The following is a 24,646-nucleotide window of genomic DNA, read 5'->3' on the forward strand; positions in this document are numbered from 1 at the left end:
CTCCCAGAATAAGCCCAGTGTTTATTCATTGCTTTTTCATTCTGGCTAAAGCAGTCTGTGAGATTGGAAATTTAGAGAGCTAACAAAGTTGTTAATGTGACACTTTTTCTCTCTCTCTCTCTCTCTCTCTCTCTTGTAGATTCTATCTTTTATTATGTAGTTTTGTCCAGTTTGCATTCACTTTCCTGTTCTGTGCAAACAGCAGTGAGATTTGTACTGAGTCAACAAACAGATTTTGCACTCTGACCTCTTCGGAAGCAGTGAGTGGGACACTGTCTTTTGGTAGCCTAGAACTTGAGCTTACTGAACTGGGATCTGTGCTCAGTCTTACATTCTAACCAGGAAGTTAACTGGGGAATTGTTCTCGGATTGGTACAGAAATAACACTGCTACATGTCTCAGTTTCAGATTTCTCACTTTTCTTTGAACATTTACAGGACCTCTCGATGGATATTGCACACAAAAATGACAAAAGACAGCTTAAATCAACATATCCAATCAAATTTAGGCTACTTTTACTAATTTTTGGGTGACAGGTTGCACTGGATTTTATTAGTCCACTGGGGAAAATGTGTTTACTAATTACTAAGCAGCTTTTAATTAGAGTTTCTGAGTAAGAACTAATAGCTAAGTTTGGGAGCTTTGTAGCATCGTATTTTTGAGAGCTATTCAATAGTTTTTTTCTTCAAGAGTTTCATTTATTTCTGAGTATATGCATGTATGTATGTATGTATGTGTGTGTGTGTGTATATATATATATATATATATATATATATATATATATATATATATATATATATATATATATATATATTATATATATTATATATATTATATATATATATATTATATATATATATTTATTAAGGGTGGGCGAAAAATCAATCTTCTGCCCATTCGCATTGATTCACAAATTTCAAAAATCGATATTCTAAATTGTTACATTTCTTAAACCTCGCTGCACTACTTAAAGTTATTGACACGTTAGAGTGTTATTAATCACAATAAGCCACGAAAAATGATTCGGTGTGGTGCTTGCGCTGACAGACACACAGCCGAAGCTGAATAATTAGTATATTTTTTTTTCTATTGTTTATTTATTTTCATTTTATTTAATTTCATTCATTTTATTTATATATATATATATATATATATATATATATATATATATATATATATATATATATATATATATATATATATATATATATATATATATATATATAATATGACTACTGTGAGAGGGATGAATTTTTTTATAACTCATCCGTTTACATTATATTAAGCCTTAAAGTTTTGCATAATTAATGGTGTCAACTTTTGAGTGACAGGTGGATTCCCGCTGCAGTGGTCATTAGTCATCATTAGCCGTTTGTCTGCTGTTTGTTAGCCGTCAAGTTACCTCAGCTAATTGTCTGACTGTAAAAATGAATAAATTCGGCGTCCAGCGTCATTGGATTTGCGACACGAGAAACCAAACTTGAACAAACAAACTTCTTCGTTTTGCAGTGAAAAACATCCACATGCCGAGAATCAAGAACACCATTCCATCGATATGCTCCATTGCTCCTGTGTTGCATGTTTGTTTGTCACGTTTACGATTATGTCACGGCAATAGAGGCGGCGCAACTATAACGATACTCGATGTCACGATTCGATATATATCACGATATTGAACTCTTGAAAAAATATTATTGCTATACTCTAAGACAGGGGTGCCCAATCCTGCTCCTGGCGATCGACTGTCCTGCACAGTTCATCTCCAACCCTAATCAAACACACCTGCCTTTAATTTTCAAGTGATCCTGACATGCTCTGAAGACCTTAATTGGTTGCTTCAGGTGTGTTTGATTAGGGTTGGAGATGAACTGTGCAGGACAGTCGATCGCCAGGAGCAGGATTGGGCACCCCTGCTCTAATGGTGCCTTCATGTGCTATGGTAATTATGGTAAATACCAAAAGCCAACATGGAAAATGCACATGAACACCCCCTCATGTGGTATTTTCCACTGGGCAACTCGTAGAATATTTTGATGCACGAGTTGCCGAGATGAGATAACCTTTGACCTTTTCAAAATGGCGGAGAGCAACGCAAGGGTCGTGAATATTGTTAGCGGATAGTTTTTGTAGCCTATACAATGTTGTGTCATTAACGATTGTAATATAATGCGTTAACACTCCATTTTCAACTTCGCCGCAATTTCCTTGGTTCATATTTAATCATTTTATGTCATGTTTTATTTTTTTTAATTATTAATTATGGTTTAATCATCAGAAAGCACCACATTTACGTTTTTTTTTTGTAAAGATAAAAAAGATACTCTACTGACACAGACCTTGCGGGTACTACATTACGACAACAAAAGCACTTGAACACAACACACTGGTAAATACCAGTTCACAAGTGGAAAATATCATCTTTTCCATAGCACGTGAAGGCAGCATAAGACATATGGTAAATGGTCAACAAAAACATGCTGTACTGTTGATTAAAATGCTAAATTTGGTATTACGTTGGGAGTTACTTGGTGCTTGGACTTGGTGCTGGTAACACAATGCACAATGGTGACACCAGAATCTAAAAAATATTCATGATTCTGAAACTAAAAATACAGAAATATTTTAGACAAATGTGCTTGCACTCTGTCACTGACTAGATAGGCCACTTTTTACTGGTAACATGATACATTTGGCATTATCAGGACCCACAAATATTCCCCCATTGCAATATAATACATTATATTTAGTAGTTTAATGTAGTACTGACACTAAAACTAAAATGATTGGTCGAACATTTTATGGCCCTATGCCTTCCACAGATGATATATATATATATATATATATATATATATATATATATATATATATATATATATATATATATATACATACTGTAAATACATTTAGACCATTTAACTTAGTTATTGCTATCAGGATGTTAACCAGCATAACAAAAAAAAAAATTCTGGAACAAATCACCTACCCTGCCTTTAACTTCGACAGCCCTAAAATCAAAACATTTTCTTCACACAGTGTGAGCTGCGGATTTTGATTGACAGGATGTTATTGTCCCTGATCATTGGTTATTTTTAAACAATAGTCGATAGTGAAAATAATTACTTTTATCAAACCTGTATTTGAATTGGAAATTGTTTTGTTTTTTTTACAGTCATTTTATGGTTTACGATGTTACCATAGACATTGCTTTTCCCTGCCCAATGTGCCCATATAGTATTCATTTTTTTTGTACAGGTCTTAAAAAGCATTTCATTTGATGCAGATACCATTCATAAGATTGATCATTTGACTAGACATTCAGTTAACCCACCAGACTAATTGATTTCGAATGTGTGTGGTTCTACACATGCCTAAAGCAGACCTTTACGCCCATAATCAATAATCCTGAGACTATCCAACTAGCAGCAGTCTGAATCTGGAGTGTGTGAGGGTTAAAGGTGAAGTGCTTCTGATTTCGAACTAGACAGCTGAAATGATGCTGTGCAGCAAAGACAAAACAGCCATTCTCAAACATGTCTTGGGAAATACCACCCAGCCTTTCAGAATACAGATTACCCTTCAGGATGCTTTGTCAACAGTTTGTCCTCTGCAAGAGAAAACTGCTTCACAGATAAGTAGCTTTTACTTATGAACTCATTGTAATTTTGTGGATGATGGATGTTTGTATTTGTATTTATTAAGCTCCGAAGCATGTTGTATTAGAAGCTAGCAAGCAGAAATAGAACCAGGAGCTACCGTTGACTGATCAAAGAGGATGTTTTTGAAGCACAGATTCAGTGGAGGTTTTTTTTTAGGTAGAGAAGCAGTTGATCAATGTTTGTTGAGCTTCATTCAGTGTGAGGACACAACTGCACCACTTTAAGAGAGCTTCCACATGCTGCATGACACATTGCTTCTGTTCCCTTCACGCTCATAGTGCTGATGTGGCCTATTTATAGCTGCTGAGGGCCTTTGGCTCTGTTTGATAGCTTGTTTTGTACCTTATAAGAGCCCTTGGCTCGTCTTCTGACATCTCCTCTGCAAAACCTGGGACTTTATTTATGACGCATCTCAGAGGAGAGAATTCTCAAAGCTCTTTTTTCTCACTCATGCCCATATGTGCGAAACTACATATTTTCAGTTTCGGATACTACAAAACTATAACCTTTTATTGCACAAAACTATCCTTGTCCTCGCAAAAAAACAGTCCCAAAGAAGCATAATAATTGGAAGTTTGAAGTCTGAGAGTAATCCTTGAAATGTAATGTTGAAAAAACAACGGTTTTAGGTCATTCCATGTCAAATCAACCAAATTTCAGAAACTTCCCAGGCTCAAATTTTGTTTGATTTTGTACATTTTTTGAGGAGAGACAAACATAAATAGTGATGAAAGCCAACATATTAAATGTAATAAGTGGAGTTTAACTGGGTAATCCATTTATTTGTAGAGGGGGTCAAAATGACAATTTTCACCTGAGATTTGGAGCCAAATGGGGGCATGCAAACTTGGGGTAAAAAAAAACACAATAAGTGCTTTCCCCCTTTTTGAACTGTCACTGTTGGCATATAATGCAACATAGATTGTTAAAGTCAACAGATTTTACTAACAGACCTCCCAAACTCCGTGTAAAAATAAAATGATGATGCTGCCTAAAAGTCTAAAGTCATTTTTACCCCCATGTAAACAGGTTAAAATTGTCATTTTGACCCTCCTCTACAAAATAGTGGATTACTTGGTCAATATACATTCACTAAATTTAAGATTTCAGCTTTCTTATTCATTTATGTATTTCTTTCAGCAGAAAAAAAAAATCCAAATTTTTAGCCTTGGACGTCTGGTTGAGTTGACACGGAATGACCCTTCTTTGGTGTTTGCGAATATAGAGGCGCAAAAAAAAATATAGACTTACAGTAAGCTTAAACCTCTCATCTATCATTTTTAAAGCATATATAAAATATATAGGCTACAAATATAAATAATTTTTATTCTAGTTTCCTAATTTCCTAACCTTTCCTAATTTGATCATGCTATTTTGGACATTAGACATTAATGCGTCAGCATTCATGCTTAAAGACTTGCATTTGATGTTTCTACTTTCTGGTGTTCCTTGCCTTAAATGACATTTCTTGGGCTTTGTGAGAAATAAAGGGGTGGCTGATCTTATATATGATTGTGTGGCTTTCTTTTGTCCTTTTTATTATAGACTGGAGCTTTATAGAATTCTACAAGCTGTGCTCCCAGGTTGCTGATTAGTTGCAAAGCTGTGGTGAAAAAGAAAAGAGAGGGAGAGAGGGAGAAATATGGGAATGACATGTGAGGAATAGCTGCGGTATTCCACAGAACTGTGTCACTGAACTCACTGTTCAGGAATCCCATATAGGCCTTTTACAAAAATGTCACCATCATCACATTTATGTTCCCAGAACGCTGATCAAATACCGACCTCGTCTCACCACATTTCAGACCATCCACCAGATAAGCATAATTTCCTTTTCCAGCACTTCGCAATCACAGCAACAAGGCCATCAACACACATCTTGAAGGAAATGGAGGCAGAGATACAAACATAGCAAACAAGCTCTCAAAAAGAATCCCAGCTATATTTAATGGAGGTCCCAGGTTCCCCAGACAGAGGGAGCACAGTTGTTTATTTGGAGAAGAATTCTCCTTGCTGTTCTCCTTCAAGCTAGCTGAAGCGGTTAGCCGATAAAAGACTCTCTGCGCTCATTAAATCCAAAACGGTTTGCAGGTTAGAGAGGTTAGCATTTGTTTTTGAACATAGAGTAAAATCTCAACAGGTCTGGAGGTCCTCTTTTCCACAAAGAAAATCACAGTCTTTTTGATATAAATTTTTTATTTAGTGAAATTGTTTGAATAAATCGTTTCATGCTCTTGCTTTGGAGGTCCATATAGTCGGTAAACATGTCTGTACACTGTGCCGCGGTGGGCAAGTGAAGTAACTGATGTTGCGGGCGGCTGAGCACCGTGTAACACCGGTAACACAGACTATCGCAGCAAGCCTAATACGCACATGAATTTGTTCTTAATCTCGTTCTAATGTTTGTGAATTTGGAATATTCTAAATGAGCGCCACGTGCACAGGGTTAGTGGTTTGCATAAAACACGCCCAAACCATCTCCATATAAGGGCTTTCCGCAGAACTTTTACTTCACAGCTTTCGTTGCTAAACATGCTCTCTGCAAACTGCTCTCGCCAGATCCTCGAGCAATGCCAAGTGTCATCCATGTAAACCTGCATTATTCAAAGAAACCTTGAAGCTGAAGCTATAATGCAGCTTTTCTTACTCTTGCACTGTATGTGATGAAATAAATATATTTTAGATTAGGGATGCAAATTATCGATTAATTCATTAATCATTAGTTGATTGACCTTATCGATCGATTAACGATTAATTGATAAGCGGCTATTTTCCTGAGAATGTAAATTTCTCACGGTATCAATAGTGTCTTTAACATAAAAAGCAAAATATTGCTTATATACTGAATAAAAATGCATGTTATATTGCTCAACTGATGTTTTATTGTAACAGTTGGGATACGGTACAGATAATGGAATTTGTGTAGTTTAACAAAATAAATTATGCACAGAAAATTAAAATACATAAAAAAATGTAAAAATAATTGTAAAAAAAAAAATTGCATCACAATAAGTGTATTGTGATTGTCACTAACATTTTAGTAACTAAACTGAATTTTATTAGGTTTAGCGACAACATGTTACAATGTTTACATGGTACAATTTCTGGTAAGCTACGCTTTTTTATTATTTCAATTCAATTACCGGTATTGTGATTTTATTTAATATTGACTCATTTGGATAAATATTAGGTAGGCTACACAAGATAGACATTAATTTTTCTCAAGAAAAAAAACAACAACTCACCTAATGCTGTAAACATACAGAAAGCCCTAACAGCTGGTAGTAGGCTATTATTTAAGGTTAAAAATAATTAAATATGATGCGTTTTTTATTATAATAACTTTATTTAATGATACAAGTAAAAATATAATAAATATGTAATATAGAACACATATTTAGCAAAATACTTTCTATAGCTATTTCTTTTCTTGCCAACTACGTGCTATAGCCTATTATGTTCATTAAATGGCTTTCCTGAGGTAAATGTGAGAATTGTTCTCCAGCTATGTTATTGACCTATTCACGCTGATGAAAAACACTGATTGATCGATATTATGTATGAGAAATATACATTTCGGTAAGTTGTACTGTATCTTTCAACAGTGTTCGTGTTTTTTTTTTTACTATTAGCTAGTAACGTTTGAGATGATCGGTTCACGTGCGCTAGGGATCTGTCACATAACATTTACAAGCGCCAAAACGGTATTTATTGTTTGAATTTCGTAATAAAATTGACAGAATCTGAGAGCTGAGTTTTTATATATCATAGCTAACCTGGGGTGCGTTTCCCGAAAGCATCGTTGGCCAACTATGGTCGCAAGTTCCGTCGTTACCAATAGAGTTCAGTGGACATTGCGATGAACTTGCGACCATAGTTGGCCAACGATGCTTTCGGGAAACGCACCCCGCCTCTGTCTAGCTTCGCGATTTTTCTGTGCATGAGATAATGGATGTGTGGTGTGATGCGTGAGGGCTGGCAGCTCTGTTTCTGAAATGCTCCCACATTCCCCTCCGTTTTGACCGCCTCATGTTTGGTTTCTTTTTTACCGCCTCAAGTTTGTGTCGGGTCTCTCGCCGCCCGAGAGAATCTCGTGCACGTTCGCAATGTTCAATTAACCGACAATAATTTTATTTAATCGAGTAAATTCTTGTCGACAATTAATCGATAATCGATTAACCGTTTACATCCCTATTTTAGATGAAATTAAATCTTATTATTTATACAATTTATGATAAAAGTTTATATTAAAATTATAAAATATAATTAATAGTCATGTTAAAAGTGGTATCAGTGATTTCAGGCCCAAAAATATTTTATCACATTCATCTAATCTTTCCTAACGATCCGCTAGCTGCCCGCCCCATAAGCATGCCATCAAAAAAACGCGTCTCTGTAGGCAGCCTAGGCTCTGAGATCTGCACACAAAAACAAATGGTTTAGCCAAACACTCAAAACCAAAACAAATAGTGTTCCAACCAATCACCGACAGGGGGAGGGTGTTGTGAGGTTTTGTGCTCGTGCACGGCTGCACGCGAAGTCAGAGCTGAAGAAAAAGCTGGCTCAAAACCTCACAACACCCTCCCCCTGTCGGTGATTGGTTGGAACACTATTTGTTTTAGTTTTGAGTGGTTGGTGAAACCATTTGTTTTTGTGTGCAGATCTCAGAGCCTAGGCTGCCTACAGAGACGCAGTTTTTTGACAGCATGCTTATGGGGCGGGCAGCTAGCGGATCGTTAGGAAAGATTAGATGAATGTGATAAAAATATTCTTGGGCCTGAAATCACTGATACCAACTTTAAGATGAAATATAACTTTTAAACATAAGGCTGCACATAGAAAGTGTTTTTTGCATACGTGTGGTTTTAGTTGTTCCTAAATATTTTTGTAAATTTAGAATACATTTTTAGTACGAAGGTTTTTGGTGAATCATGATTTGTTCGTGAAAACGTTTGTACGCAGATTTCATGCACAAATTAGTGTGCATGCATGCTTAGTGAATGAGACTGGTTTGGGGATCTGGTTTTGTCTGAGAATATTGTGCAATAACATATTGCAATACTTTGAAATGTCAATTCCCACTCCACCTCTAGTGCATTATTTCAGAAGCAGAGGGCCATGGAGAACTGACCTGGAGTCAGTGATTAGTACACTTGGATCAAGTAATTTGCATGGCAGCTGTGGTGGTTCAGAGGTGAGCACCAGCTACGGTCTTCTGGCTGACAGCTGGACAGACTGTCAGGCCACCTGGTCAATTTACTTTCTTGTACACACACACAGACACAGACACAGACACAGACACACACACACACACACACACACACACACACACACACACACACACACACACACACACACACGAGAGGCTTCCTGCCAAACTTCCTGTGCCTCATCAAGGCTCAATCCAGATTAATTTGTAAGCCGAGAAAAATCATGCTTTGAATCAAAAGTGCTTTAATTTGTAATTTTGTTCATTTTTCACTCTTGCATAGAGCTGGTTTTAATTCCAAACCAGTCTCCACTGGCCAATTATGGCAGCGACGCGTGCGTTTGAAACTCAAGGATTTTTTGAGCCTCTGTCAACTCTGACTGGTGGCAGGCTCAGCCCGGTAGGAACGTTTCCAAAGGGTTTCGTTGTCTTTCAGGCTAACAATAAGACTTTGACACAGGCAGACTGAAAGTGTGTGACCTCATCGCTCAAAGACTCTTCATTTGCTGCATTGCAGTGACATCATTGGGCCACAGCTTCCTTTCACCGCCTTTCTCGGATTCGATTCTCGCCACTGCACATCATTTCATGCTCTGGTGCACACATCTCAGCATGGAACCATGCAGGTGTGTGTGTGTTTGTAAGGGATAACATGGAAGTGTGATTGTATGTTTTAGTGAAACACTGTCAGAAACTCTATTTAAAGGCTGCGGTGTGAAACGCTGCCTGTTCTCTGTCACTCTGGGAATCTACTTTTGTGAACTTAGTGTGTGACACTCAGAAGCATTGTAAAGGAGATAATTGGAGACTAGTATCATGTGCTATCGCTAATTACCTCATGATGCGATACACGTTGTATAATACAATATGTGTTATAATTCATTACATTGCTTTGCATCACAATTTAATTTGATCGGAATTGAAGTAGGGATGAAATGGTTACCGGTTTAACGATAAACCTTGATAAAAATCCCTGATGGTTTGTATTACTGTTTCATTACGGGATTTATACTGTCCCGCATTAAGCAAAACCAGCAACAGTCTCACGCAGGGGGAACATTAGTTTTGTTTTGTGTGAAAACATGGCACAAGGCAGTAAAACGTTTAACAACCTCTACAACCTTTACAGTCGAATGCTGAGGGAAATGATAAGAATTAAATAATTATATGAATGTATCTCTGAAGGGAACTGAGACAAAAATATGTGGATGGTAACCTGACCAAAAAACTATCTCTAACTGGACTGGGGAATGCCTGTTTAATAGCTTGTGCTTATTTAGGCAACCTGCTTTTTTGGTTTAGTGAAAATACATTTGATACATGGATTTAAAGTATTATTACAACATTGCAAGAAAACAGCTCTGATATGCAATGTCTGAAAGCTCTGATCCAGGGTGTAATCAGCCATACAACCACATACATTCCCAGTGCTTCAATTGGTCGGAGTGGGGAGTTTCTTGCTCGCATTAACTGTTATTTGTGCCTCTCTTAGTCTTTCTCCATTTAAGACAATGAAATTTTTGATCAATGCCACCAAATGTGCCCTGTTTTATCTGTTTAAATCAGCACATATCCTCACTTCAGAAGTTTTTCACTCTCGTTCTTTTTCCTCCCCCTCCTGCCAAAGGAGCCAATCTGACCATCATAGAAAACAAGTAAGACAGAATAAAGGAGACCGAGCTCTGAAACAAAAGCCATGGTGCAGTTCAGTACTGGAAAGAGAGCGAGAGAGAGAAATGGGGAAAAACACTGTTGAATAGGCAGCAATCTCGTAACTCATCCCCCAACAGGCTGCAGTGTGTTTTTAATAGTAGTCACAGTACGTGAATATGCATTCATCTTGGGAAGAGATGCTGAATAGCTCAGTGGAGTTGACTTGAATCTTCAGGATCGCACAGATTTATTAATGCTGCTTGCAATACAATTACTGTTGCTCAGCCTAAGTGCTAAACGTTGGCACGTAACTCGTTTGTGGTACGGGTATGAGTGATACCTCAAAGCGTGCCTCTGTGTGCTATTACTTTTCTAAGTGATCAGGTTTTTCTCCCTGGTGGGTGATACCACAGACATGACTAAAGAGGGACCCTGAGCGTTTTATAGAGATCAAAATATCATTTGCATTTGGGCCAGTAAACACCCACCTAGAATAACCTAGTAACCACCTAGCAACTACCCAGATCTCTAGATTTGATTCCTATTCAAAACTCTCAATTCAATTCCAAATTTCCAAAATATTTCATTTATTAGTCGTTTTAAATGTATGAAAGAAAATCTCTCTCAGTTAAAGGCATAGTTCACCCAAGAATAAAAATTCTGTCATTTGCTTGCCCTCCTTTTATTCCAAACCTGTCTTTTGAGAAACACAATAGACGATATTTTGAAAAATGCCTCAGTGTTTTTATTTTATTTTTATTATTCAGTAAAAGTCAGTATAGGGTCCAAAGTTTTTTCGACAGTTATTTCAACTGTTCCATACATTCTTCAAAATATCTTATCTATCTGTTCCACAAAAGAAAAGAAAGTCAGCACAACCCAAACTATGCTGTTAATACATGTATGCATTTGGCAGATACTGTTACAGGGTCCCTGCAGCTCCTCAAAAAGTTTCAAAATGTATTAAACTCAGTTTGAAAAATTTTAAGGCCATTGAAAGTCTTATATCTAAATCTTATATCTTATATTATTAAAAATAAATTTACAGTCTTAGTTATCATTTTAAGAGGTCTTAAATTTCACGATCCTGCCTAATGTGACTATTAAAGGGATAGTTCACCCAAAAATGAAAATTGTGTCATCATTTACTCACCCTCATGTTTCTTTCTTCTGTTGAACACAAAGGAAGATAGTTTAAAGAATGTTGGTAGCCAGACAGTTGACCATAGCCATTTGCCATTGACTAGTATTTTTTTTTCCTTCTATGGAAATGTTTGATTACCAACATTTCTGAAAAATGTCATCTATTGTGTTCAACATAGGGTTGGAACAACATGAGGGGGAGTAAATGATGACAACATTTTCATTTTTGGGTGAACTATCTCTTTACACTATAAAAAGGCTATTGGGCTATTGTAACAGGAAGGAAAGACTAAAGCATTATTTAACACATTAATTCTTTATATATATTTTTATTGTCTGTACAATAATCTGTTTATTGCCTTTCTTTAAATACAATATTACCAAATGAGCAAAATCTCAAATTCGTATGTATTGCTATATTAGTATATACACCAATTTACCAAGGTATGCATTTTACATGCATTTCCTGGGAAACAAACCCATGAACTTAGTGCTGCTATTTATTTAATTTCTATTTATTTAACGGACATAATAATCATCTCAACAAATAACTGCTGTTGATGCCAACTGAGGTAAACATTAAATTGCATTTCTTTACAGAATTATAACAATTATGGCATTCATTATAATGACCCACTATGTATACAAAACATGGCTGAGGCTTATCAACACGCACTCTAGCTTCCACTCTGTAGTGCATTACATCCTCAATTTATAGGCCATTTGTGCCTTGCTGGCATTCTGTAAGTGTGTTTTGTAGATGTATAGCACATACTAGTGTGCCGTCTCTTTTACCAGATCCTTGTGATTCATCATCAGACTCCAATTGGGAGCTGCACTACTTACTACTAGAACTCCCTATTAGAACAACAGACAGCCCCACAGGGCCAAAATCCGACAGATACGGAGGAGTCGTCTCCCTCATTACCTGCTCTGTGTGTGAAACGAATGTTTCTCTCAAGGGAAGGGAGAAAAGAGTTTTGCCTTTGAAGAACTAAAAAGAACGCTGGGTTGAAGGAGGAATGTCTTCATTATGCAAACAGGACAGAACAGAAACGAGTTTTCGAGCATCTGATGGCGTTCAAAAGATGCTGCTTTCGTATGCGAGTACGCAAAGCAAAACTGGGGTGCTCCTGCATATTTAAAGATGCGACTGGATCTTCTCTGCTTGTCTGTGAGTTGCATAACAGAACGACTGGTTAGAAGCCCGTCTAACCCTCTGTGTAGAATACTGAGAGATATTATGAGAGTCCGCTGAGATCTGCTTCCATTAGCACCCGCTGCAGATACATTCATATGTTTCACGCAATGTGAAGGCCCTGCTATGTGCTGTGTTTATTGAAACATCTTGTGCAGGGTCTTAGAACCATTCGAGATGTGAATCAGTGATGTTTGTTGCTCTAACGTGTGCGTCATGTGTGTTTTCAGACTTGATCCACTGCACCAATGAGATGAATGTGAACGTTCCCCAGCTGGCCGACACACTGTTTGAGAGAACCACCAACAGCAGCTGGGTTGTGGTCTTCAAAGCGCTCATCACCACACACCACCTAATGATGTATGGAAATGAGGTGAGATTCTGCACTTGAACTTCATACTTTTTTTTGGGATTTGTGGTTCACATCAGACAACCTCTGTGCAGTTACCATTGAAGATCCAGCATAGCTCGTAGGGTCAAATTGACCCTACATGACAAATCACAGCTCAGCAGTCATAATGTGCAGTGTGTGAGACATGGTGACAGACAGTGAAAGCATTTTAAATTGTCATCCTGAAAAGTTGGTGTTAAGTTGCAGTAAATCTGTGATGTTTTAAATGAGTCAAAGTGACCTGCAACATTTTGGAAAGACTAAACGAGACATCTGATGAACAGAAAAGGAATAATGGAGGGACATATGGTTACATGTGGTTTGGCACTGCAAGGATGATTCGCTGTCCTTCCTGTCTCCCTCTAGCACTGTCTTAGGCGTCTTACATTACGGACATTGCAGTTTATTGCTCTGGCCACATCTGCAGTCCTGTAGCAGGACCCGAAAAAGGGATGTTTCTTTTTTTGCTGAGTTTATTTTGTAACATTACTTTCCCCTTTTGATACATTTAATGCTTCCTTGTTGAATAAAAGTATTCATTTTTATGTGCTAATTGTTCAATACAGTGTTTGAGTTTGAAAGTGTGTACAGTTTATGTGCAGCAACAAGAGTTAGATAGAAATAGATACTTATATATAGGGCTGGGTATCGTTCAAAAAATTTCGATACCAATACCGATACCGATACCTTGATTTCGATACCGGTTCCTGAACGATACTTTTTTCGATACCAATTTTTTTTTAAATCCATTTTAACAAGATTACATAACACATTACCTCAGAAAAACTTTGGTTTTATTTTTTCAGTTTGACTCATGCTCCTTAGCCAGTGCACAAAGGAACAAAAAAAAAGCACAAAGGAACAAAATATTCCTTAGGCCTACATATACATAAGGAACAAAATATTTTTTTATAAAGAGCTCATACTCACCAAAGCTGAATTTGTAAAAAAAAAAAAAAATACAGTAAAACTTGTAATATTGTGGAATAGTATTACAATTTAAAATCTTATTTGAATATATTTCAAAATGTAATTTTTTCCTGTGTTGTCAAAGCTGCATTTTCAAAATCATTACTTCAGTGTCACATGATCCTTCAGAAATATGAAAACAGTTTTTGGAAACATACATTTTTTCATGATTCTTTGATGAATATAAATTTCAAAAGAACAGCATTTATTTTAAACAGAAATCTTTTGTAACATTACACATGTTTTAAGGTCATTTTTGATCACTTTAATGCATCCTTACTGAAAAAAAATTCTGACCAACACATTTTTGAACGGCAGTGTACATTCAGTAAATTGCAATATAAGCACTGTCAGAGTGATCAACAAGGTATCTCTTAATTTACCAGTCAAAGACGGAGCAACTTTCTGCTCTTATGTTTACTCCGTGCACTGTCAAGGGCTTCATCATATCTGTCGCGGTACAGGTGTTGTGCCGAATTTCGACCCCCGCCAAATTATTACCCCCGCTAGCATTGGTAGGTTTAGGATTAGTTGTGGGGGAGGGGTTAAGATTAGGGGAGGGGTTAGGATTAGGCAATCAGGTGCTGACTTCAACGAGGGGGGTAATAATTTGGCGGGGGTCGAAATTCGGCACAACACCTGTCTTTGCAGCAATTATTTTACCGCAAATACTGCATCGCGCGCTGTTGGCATCGAGCCAGGAAAAATGTAGCCACACTTTTGATCGACTTTTCCACATCTTTAGGGTATTGTGTGTGTGTGTGTGTGTGCTCGCGTCTCATATGAGAATGTGCGCAGAGAGTTCCGCGCGTCTCGTGTGTGTAGAGTTTGCGTGTATGTGCGTGAGCGACTTTAATTAGGCGTGTCGTTGTGCATTTCATATGTATTTGTTTGAGCACTGACATTGACGAGTTAACCCCTTAGGTATCGAAATCTGGTACCGAAAAATAAGTCATTTTTCAATACTCGATAGTATCGAGGCAATTCGGTCGGTACCTAAAAAGTATCGAACTCGGTACCCAGCCCTACTTATATACAAGCACAAACATGTAGTCCATTAATGATAAACAGCAGGTAGGTGAGAACATGACACACACACACACACACACACACACACACATTAATGATATATACAGTAGGACGTGACCTAGATGTGCACATGGCCTGCTTGTTACTACATAAGCTCTTCTAGAAATGCACACTCGTTTACCTAGCTACAATATCTAAATATACCAAATACTTTTTATCTAAAGCTAATTATAATTATTACAGACCTTAAAGGTATAGTTAACCTAAAAATCTAAATTCTTTCATCATTTACCCTCCCACATGTCTTTCCAAATGTGTATGAATTTCTCTCTTTTGTAGAACACAAAATAAGATATGTTAATGGAAGTTGACCATGGACTTCCATTGTACTGAAAAAACAAAACAAAAAAAACCAGCGAGACGTTTCTTAAAATATCTTCTTTTATTTTCCACAAAAGAAAGAAAGGCATACTAGTTTGGAACAACATGAGGGTTATTACTACTACTACACTACACTACTTCGAAATGCAAATTGTTGGCATTTTTAGAATTAAAAGAACACATTTTTGACTCATTTTCACCTTTACTTTTTTAGCATGTCCTGAAAAAGACGGTTTGTCAGTTAGATAACTTGTGGGATTCAGTGAGTCAGAAGTTTGCACGATTCATTAAAAGAGTTGAGTCATTACTTTGTGAAATGTACAGTACTACACTAGTCGCACTATGTTTTTTTTTTGTTTTTTTAGGGGAGCCAGTGAAGAAAACGCATCTATTGTATTGTCCTGGCATTATTGCGCAGTGAACTGTCCTTTTTATCTCATCACATTCAATTTAGACTGCAAGCTCACAACTCGGGATGGATATAATTACTTTTTCTGGCACTATAGATTCTGCAGGAAACAATGGCACACGCACACACAAAAACAATGGCAGTGCTAGTGACTCTCACATGTGTCCTTGTTCATTCCCTTGGACTATAAAATAAAAAGTCCTTCACTATACGTCTTGTTCTCGCCAGTGTCAGAGATAGTGAGCGTGGAGGACTGTCCTTCAGCACACCCTGTTCTATGGCATGACGGGGCACTAATCAGCCAGGGGTGGATTTTGTTATCGGAGCTGAACGTCTGGCCCAGGTCAGGACTGGTCTTAATCCTTTACCCCATTATGGTTTCAAAAACACACGTTTGGTTATCACTGTCTGTCGAGGAGCAGAGACATTTGGAGGACATTTGTCTTGTCAGCAGTAGTCCTGTGAGAGGGCACAGGAAGGGCCACAGATAAGGTATTGTTGATAAGGGCGTTTGCCCATGCGTTTGTGCGAATAGGACAGAAAAAGGGCGATGTCACTCAACGATGGCCCAGATACTGAACGTACAATTTGCTATAGTGACGACGTCACTGGGATTGTATGTTGTCTAGGGTAGAGATAGGAGAAGAAGGGGGGGTTTGAAAAAAACATCTAGGTAGGATAACTTTAGGGACTTGCAGAAAGAGAGAAATTGCAAGGGACAGCAAAAGAAGCGGGTGGAATTTTAATCAGCTGGTTCATGCGGGGTCACACAGTAGACAAATTGCTTAACCTTGTATGTTAAGCAAGATGCTGTCCATCTAGAATGGTTCGTTTTGGGTACCGAAGGAAGTCTGAGTGTGCGAGTGAGCTAATACTTAAGATTGAGAGAGGTTGTGTGTGAGGGATGTTCAGTGGTTCTATTAGAAGCTGGAGGCTCAAATAAAGGTTGGTTTAATAAAGAGTGTTTTGTCCTTTTGGTTTCATCATTAACTTCTCTGTCAATATTTTTTTGGGCCCTGTAAAAGTTTTATTCTTTTTCAGGTTTATTTTGTCTGGTTTCCTTTTTTCCATTTAAATTTAACTGGATTCTTATGGTTAAATTCAATTTTAGTGATCAAAATCCATGTCTAGTTAACTGAAATGATAAAACGACCCCCCCCCCCCCGACCTAAAATTCTGCTTTATTTTTTCTAAGTAGTTTTTTTTAATATTTTTCCAAAATCCTTTTTTTTTTTTTTTTTTTTTTTATATTTCTGAATCACGTTTTAATGGACTAATCCTGACTAACTTAAAAAAAAAATATATATATATATTTTTTTACTCTGGAGATTCAGCCCTGGGAAGTGTCTACCTATAGTGAGACCGCAGATGCTGAAAACACCACAAGCGTCACACGTGTTTCAGTATGTGTGTGCTTGATGAAACCGTGCCACTCATTCACACAGAGACATGCAAAACATGTAGACTTCTGAAGTACATAGTATCCTTTTTGCATTTGAATATTCACAGACACTGGTTAATATTGCGATTTAAGTGTGCATTCCCACTTTTTATTTGCCAGATTTCGTGACATTCCACATTATACTGTGAATTCCATTTTTATGGATTGGATTCCTTGATTCTGTCCACGCTTTCCTCAATCCTGAAATCATAGGGCCCTACTATTTGAGTTGAATAGACAAATTTTCCCATAGACAAAACAAACACTTGTTAACAATTGGAAATACACAAATATTGACCAGAAGATTGAATGAAATTCATGAATGTGGTATAAACATTGTGTCAAACATTTCTCCCTTAAAATTAATAATTTTGCTTCAGCAAAAAAAAAAGTGTGATCAGTTGATCTATTCACTGTTGTCTCATCACTGGACTTGTAGCTGTGTCTATAGAAAATCAAAATTGACTCTATTTACTTTATTTACTCTTAGTCTCATTATGCAGTGCAAATTAATCCAGAGAAGGGAAAAAAAATGTTGTCTTATCTTTCATAGAAATTTAATTAACTTCCACATCTGAAACGTCTTTCTTGCGCAGCTGATGTCACGTAGGTCGCATGGGCTCCTGGATAATGTTAATCAATGGCCAAATAGCTGTAGGCATTGTTTAAGGCTATTGCTGTAATTAATGCAGCCTTTCTGAAATCTCGCTGATAGTTAACACAGAAGATTAATGTCAACACAAGACCACTGAGTTTCAGCATTTAAAAATCTAATTTTATTAAGTCTGTGTAAATGTCAGGCTTGAATATGCTCTGCGAGTGTGAACACAGGTGCGTGCTCTGGGATTCTGCATCTGACATCTGGTGCATTTTTCTGAAGAACAACAGAGAACAGTTTCTAGATTAATTTGTTGCTGCTGTATATAATGCTATGCAATGTATAATCTATGGAGTCGTGGAAGTTGCAAGATCTTGCTTCCCTTCATAATTCAAAAGTGCATGTAATTGGGTGTAAGAAATTGCTTCAGTTTTCTGGGCTTTTAATTCTGTCTGTTCGAGAGATCTGACCAAATCTGTCAAGTAACATGTTAAAAAAAGATTTGTATATACACATACATGCATTACATGCACACACTCGTACATACAAATACATAAAAACATTTATTGGTTTATCCAGTCAAATTTGGAAATGCGTCACATTATTGAAGTAACATGCTAAAGGAATGGACTGCAAATGCTATTTCATGTTGACTTCGAAGGCTTTTCTGACATAGCTGTGAATTGGGCTGTTTAGCATTCTGGCCATGTGCTGACTCTTGAGTTCAGGTCCCTGTGTGGGATCTGTTTGCATAATGGATGCTGTTTGTGAGTGATGTGCGCTAGGTAAGGTAATTATTACCTTTATGAAACATTCTCTCACTCCCCTGATGTCTTTTTCCCTCTCTACCCTGCAGGCAGGAATGGCAAATCTTGGCAGAAAACAAACACCTGCTTCTCAGTAATCAGTAATGCTTAAGTAGGGAGTATGGATAAACTACATGTGGGAATTGGTGAACTCACCTTGTTGGATCGAAACATTGACCATTTGTTTTCTGTGGTGGTCGACGTAGTGGCAATGACACGGGGGCAGAGTTATCCATGATGCTTTGTCACTTTACTTCATTGCTATAAAAACTGTTGCCCACACTGATGTGTGATAGGGTCATTTTAATTTTTTATTTTAAAGGGGTCATATAATGGTACATGCACTTTTACAAGTTGATTGTACTGAAATGTGTGTTGGCAGTGTCTGTACACAACCATCATAAAATTATAAAATTTTTAAATCTTCTTATGTTTTCCCCTCTCTCAAATCAAGCCGTCACAAAATCGACGCCCCTCCCACGATTGTATGATTGACAGCAGCGTTTCAAATCAGACCCGCCCTCGCTCGTGAGCGAGCTGTCTGTCATCATAGTGCATTGTTGATATGCTGGAGCAGAATGGCGTCTGTGATTGTGGTGCTCTGTTCTTGGGTGTAATAAGGAACACCGCATCATTTTGATGTTCCTAAATCCGAACCACTGAAGACGCAGTGGCTGAGTTTTGTTTTTGAAGGGAATATGCCCAAAGCATTGATGCGGGATATTCCCCACGATCAACGTCCATGCTTTCATGTTTGCGCGAATCATTTCACACACCAGACTGCTTTACAAACGAGGGTCAGTATAAAGCTGGTTTTGCTAAGAAGCTGCTCCTGAAAAAAGGATCGGTACAAACGTGTTCCTGCTGAACCTCCAGAAGACGTGAGTGTAACGTTTTATTAACCTTTATATTAATATTTATATTAATCTTTGCAAATCGCTTACACGCTTCAAGATGAATGCGTCTAAGGTTTACACTAAGGGTACATTACGGCATGTTTTCTATGTACAACGTTCTCAATATAATTCATAATCCCATGTTTATAATGAACAACGCGTTATGGTTATTGTGTTACGGTGTGCACACAGAACAGAGGGGCGGGGTGAGCAAAGCTCATTATCATTTAAAGACACATGCACTTAAATGGCGTGCTGAAAACAGAGCTGTTTTTGACCAGGTAAAATTAGTGTTTTCTTACAATACTAATGAGAATTTTAATTAAAGTATATTACAAACTTTTAATTTAAACCCTAAAGAATCATATTAGATTGTACAAAAATGGCATTATATGACCCCTTTAATAGTTTACATTTACATTATTTACTTCTTTTTTCTTTTCTTTTTGCTGGTGAGATTTTGTGAGCGTGAAACTACTTCAGCTTTGCATGGTGTGTAAGTTTGGTACTTTTTTTCAATTTAGTGACCCATTTTCACTTTGTTTTCTAGTTCAGGCATTCATTTTGAATCAGATGCAATTCCAGCTCTTAACTTTACAAACAAAATGGGTTTAGTGTTTGAAAATAATCGCTATCGAACAACTCGCCTCCTTTCATATCCTGTCATTATCTTTTTGTGCTCGCCATTTTTCTTTAAGCTTTTCTTTTTTTTTCTAACCGTAGTAATTGCTCAGGCCGTATCCATAGAAACCTCAGAACATGTATGGATCGAGAGAGCGAAGACCAGCAGCCGGCACATTATCAGGGCATCATCATGCAGCATACTTACACATGTTCCCTGCAGGGTTAGTGCTCTCGCGCACAAACAAGCACACATACAGTTTTCATACGCAGTTCGAGCGTTGCTTCTGGATCAGTTCCCGACTGCACGCGCAAAATCAGTGGCTAAAACATGAGCAATCCCTGTTCCCAGATTGCTGATATCTTCCCTCAGCCTGAGCTGCTGTGTTAATAGAAGCTCCTCTGTTTGGGAGAGAAAGCTCCGTGTCGAAGTGCCTCCTGCCTTAATAATAAATGATGCTTCACTCTGACACTACTTGAGGTTTGTTCTCACATTAATTATTTGCTGAGCAGAGAATGCGGGACCCTTCCTGGCCTATCAATCTATATTTATCGTCCTTACTTCTGACATCCATTTTGAATAACCTAAGCAATGTAAGATAGAGGCGTTCATGCAGAGTAGCAGGTGAGCGAGCGTGGATTTGCAGACTCCACTGAATTAGTAATCCATATTGATCTACGCTCCGGAATGGAGCAAAATTCTCTGCATTTTGGTGCTCACTGGCTCGGCCATGCATTTTCCAAGAGGTTTCTCTCCAAGGTTAAGTCCCGGTGCCAGAGAGAGAGCTTGCTCATTCTCCGCACAGCTGCTTTCCTGGGGATTTTCTTCATGGTCTGAATGCGGTCTGCCTCACTCCGCTTCTCATCTGATTCCGAAAGATTTTAGACCAGCATTTGAGGCAGGGGTCGGGTGCAAAGCAGAAGTATTGCCAATATTTTCTTTGAGAATGATTGGGAACACACTGCTAGATCAGGAATTTTCAAAATGTTTGATGCTAATGCCCCCCAAATTTGATAACCTTGCGAGGGACTCCCAAAAATATTAAGACACCTACACTATATGTTTTCTTGTGATTTTTTTTTTTTTTTTTTTACATTTTGTTTGCAAAATTAAATAGATTCCTATTCATTGCAGATTTCTATTCATTTTCTGCGGTTAAAATTATGGCTGATGTCAATAATAACTGACTGTGGATGAAGTCATAATATTTATATGTCCACGTTTTTTTTTTTTTTTTTTTTACCTTTTTTGCTGAAATTTTCCATGTACCCCCAGTACCCCTCATGCTCATCAGTATTTCCCCCATTGTCCATTTTTGAATATTAGAATGATGGTAAAATGCAGCTACACAAACTGTAAAAAAAATTGAGGAAACTCACTCAAAGCCATCACATGACCAGGGCCACCCTAGGCACCAGGGGCTCCTTTGAGATCAGAGATCATTGTTTTTTTCAAAGGGTGGGTGGCCTCTTTCCCTCTATTTACACGCAAGACTTTCAGCCCACTGTTCCATGGATCGCCACTCTTGATCCTCCAACTTAAGCAAAGCTCTAGGAATGCAGTTTTTTTTAAACCTCCCGTTCCTTCAGATGCATTTTAGGAACCTTCTGTGACTCTCGACCTTTGAATACTTTTGCCACGGGCAGAAATGGCCACTGCCAGGTCTATTTTATTCCTCTGCACCAAGCAGATTTTGCCTGACCGCTGGGCCTGTCACCGGGTCCTCATGCTGGTTCTCCCCTGAGGTGAAACAAGCCTAAGGCTCCATCCCAGTACGTAAAAACTAGTACATTTCCTGCTGACTCTTTCTCTGGTGCACTGATTTACAAAATAAGATCAAGGTTACACCTACTGCATTCTGGTGGCTGATAACTTTGTAGTGTCCCATAAATCACATTGACGAATACAGTTCCAGGAAACACAATTAGTTGTATTCAGAATTTCTTACTAATTATTTGTTGATGTACCAGCTTATAGTGTGTTTCAGGCAGTTGAAGGCTGTTTGCACCTGTTATTTAAGGGATAGTTCACCCAGAAATAAATTGTTTTGTCATTAATTACTCACGCTCATGTCGTTCCAAACCTGTAAGTCTTTTGTTCATCTTCGGAACACAAATAAGATCTTTCCTCGATTGACTCCCACTTTGACGCTTCATAAAGTTCTTTAAGAGATCTTAAAACTAATCCATATTAATTGAGCGGTTTGGTCTACATTTTCTGAAGATATTGAATCGCTTTATATGACGAACAGATTGAGTTTAGGCTTTTATGCACATATAGAAATTCATCAACTCACCCATCAGTTATGGTAAACAGAAGCTCGAACATGTTCGCTTGACATAAAAGAACCAATGAGGCACGTTTGAGCTTCTGCAAGACGTTTGTTCTCAGCAGGTTCGGTTGAGCTTAAATTAAATCTGCTTAAAATGTAAAGCGTTCTAGTCTTTTCTAGATTTTTTTCTTTTTTAAAAATCACCCTATCCATTTTTTGAATGCATATTATTGCTCTTATTGTGAATAATTATCCAGGCATACGTTTCATTTTTTTTATCTTGTAATTATTCATTCAAATATCATAACTTAATAATCCTATGAAACTACATGTTTCTCTCTGATGACTTGTCTTGGAATTCTCTGCTTAAACTCTTTCTTACAATCAACTTCAGATATGCCTCCATCTAATCAACTAAGTCCTCGCCCTACACTTTAATCTTTTTCGTAAATCTGTTTCACTCGGATGTACGTCACAATACGGCAGAAAAGATCTGTTGCTCCTTCCGTCACATCATGACTTTAAACCTTTGTTTTAGTAAAGTGGTTGATTAACAGGTGAGTGGGCAGTCCATTGTTGCTTTGTGCAGATCAGTGTCACAAATGCAAGATCTCTTACATTTTTAGCTATATTACAATATGATAAGCGTGATCAGACCACAAAACATTTTAGAACATGATTATTCCTCTATTCATCACCAACTACTTCACCAACTACTACTAAACAATATTTATACCAGATGGTTTTGAGGTCTGTGTAAGGGTACAATGTAGGAGTGTAAATCGGACAGGTTATCACGATTCAATATCGATTCTCTCAGCCAGCAGTACGATATTTGCCGATAATTCTGCAGTACGATTTGATTTGATTCAGGGCTATATCGATTGATTTATCGATATTTAGATATTATGTGCCAAGTTTACACAACCAGTTACAATTATTAACTCACAAGTGCAACCAAAATATATAATACATGAACATTTAATTAAACTCTGCACATTGCCTGAAAACATTTACAACAGAAGAGTTAATTTGCAAAAACAGATAACTCCGGTCTTGTTCATTTTCATAAATCATGTTTTTTTTATTATTGTGCATTCCAAGTAATATCAATCAAACTGCAGCTGGGTTGTTTTGATAATAACTAAAGTAATAATAACTAAAAAAATACAGGTAACTTAAAATTTTAAATTCATTGAAAGTGTGTTTTTTTATATATTTAAAGTCAATTTTTGTAACGTTAATCTCTTCTGACAAACTTTGTTATTGTGATTAGACGCACAGGGAGCTACCGTGCTGCTTTAGCAAGGTTCAGATCAAGTTCGTTGAAATTATCCATCCTCAATCACTTTTAGTCATCTTTGATGAAACTCCTCTTAGTTAGCGAATCTATTTTCAAAGTGACTAACAGCCTTGTCACCTGACCTGAATACTGCACGCTGATTCGCTAAAATTGACTTTTTGGGTTGTGTTCACAAACAACAAGGGTGCTGCTTGTCGGTTTCTGCTGAAAAACATGAACTCGCGATGCCTACTGGCTTCCGTAACAAAACGTGTTTAGGGTTCAGTCCATCTTGTCAGACATCTATTTCAGCTGAGAAAAGATACATGAATATGTGGAGAGTGTCAAAATAAAGGTACCGTATATCGATATTTTATGTGTGGCATCGATGCATTGTATTGTTAGACGTTTGATCGATGCATCGTTCCATATCGATGTATTGTTACACCCCTAGTACAATGAACTTTCAAGAGTCACGTTCATTTATATGTATGTACACAGTCACCTTCATTTATATATGTACACAGATCTAGAGTCTGTTTTACTTTGTTTGCCCGTCATGTCCACTACATGCATGAATGAGGTCGGAATGCATCCTATCTTAGTGTAAATCTCCTGCATTCCCAAAACTCCCATCATGTCTGTTCACAACAGCACTCAGAATGCTGTGTGCTTCTCTTTGCTCTCTTCT

At 37.5% G+C, this 24,646-nt stretch overlaps 1 protein-coding gene across 4 annotated transcripts in view; it reads left to right on the top strand.

Annotated features, from left to right (window-relative positions):
* The window catches only part of LOC308687317 (phosphatidylinositol-binding clathrin assembly protein), a 54,763-nt gene that overhangs the window by 3,063 nt on the left and 27,054 nt on the right, over positions 1–24,646 (top strand). For all 4 annotated transcript variants that reach the window (XM_081359750.1, XM_081359749.1, XM_081359751.1 and 1 more), the window contains exon 2: positions 13,090–13,232. In XM_081359750.1, the coding sequence (XP_081215876.1) occupies positions 13,090–13,232 (143 nt within the window). The remainder of the gene's footprint in view (positions 1–13,089; positions 13,233–24,646) is intronic.

The sequence above is a fragment of the Scardinius erythrophthalmus genome, assembly GCF_964197995.2.
Source record: "Scardinius erythrophthalmus genome assembly, chromosome: 2".
Taxonomy (NCBI): Eukaryota; Metazoa; Chordata; class Actinopteri; order Cypriniformes; family Leuciscidae; genus Scardinius; species Scardinius erythrophthalmus.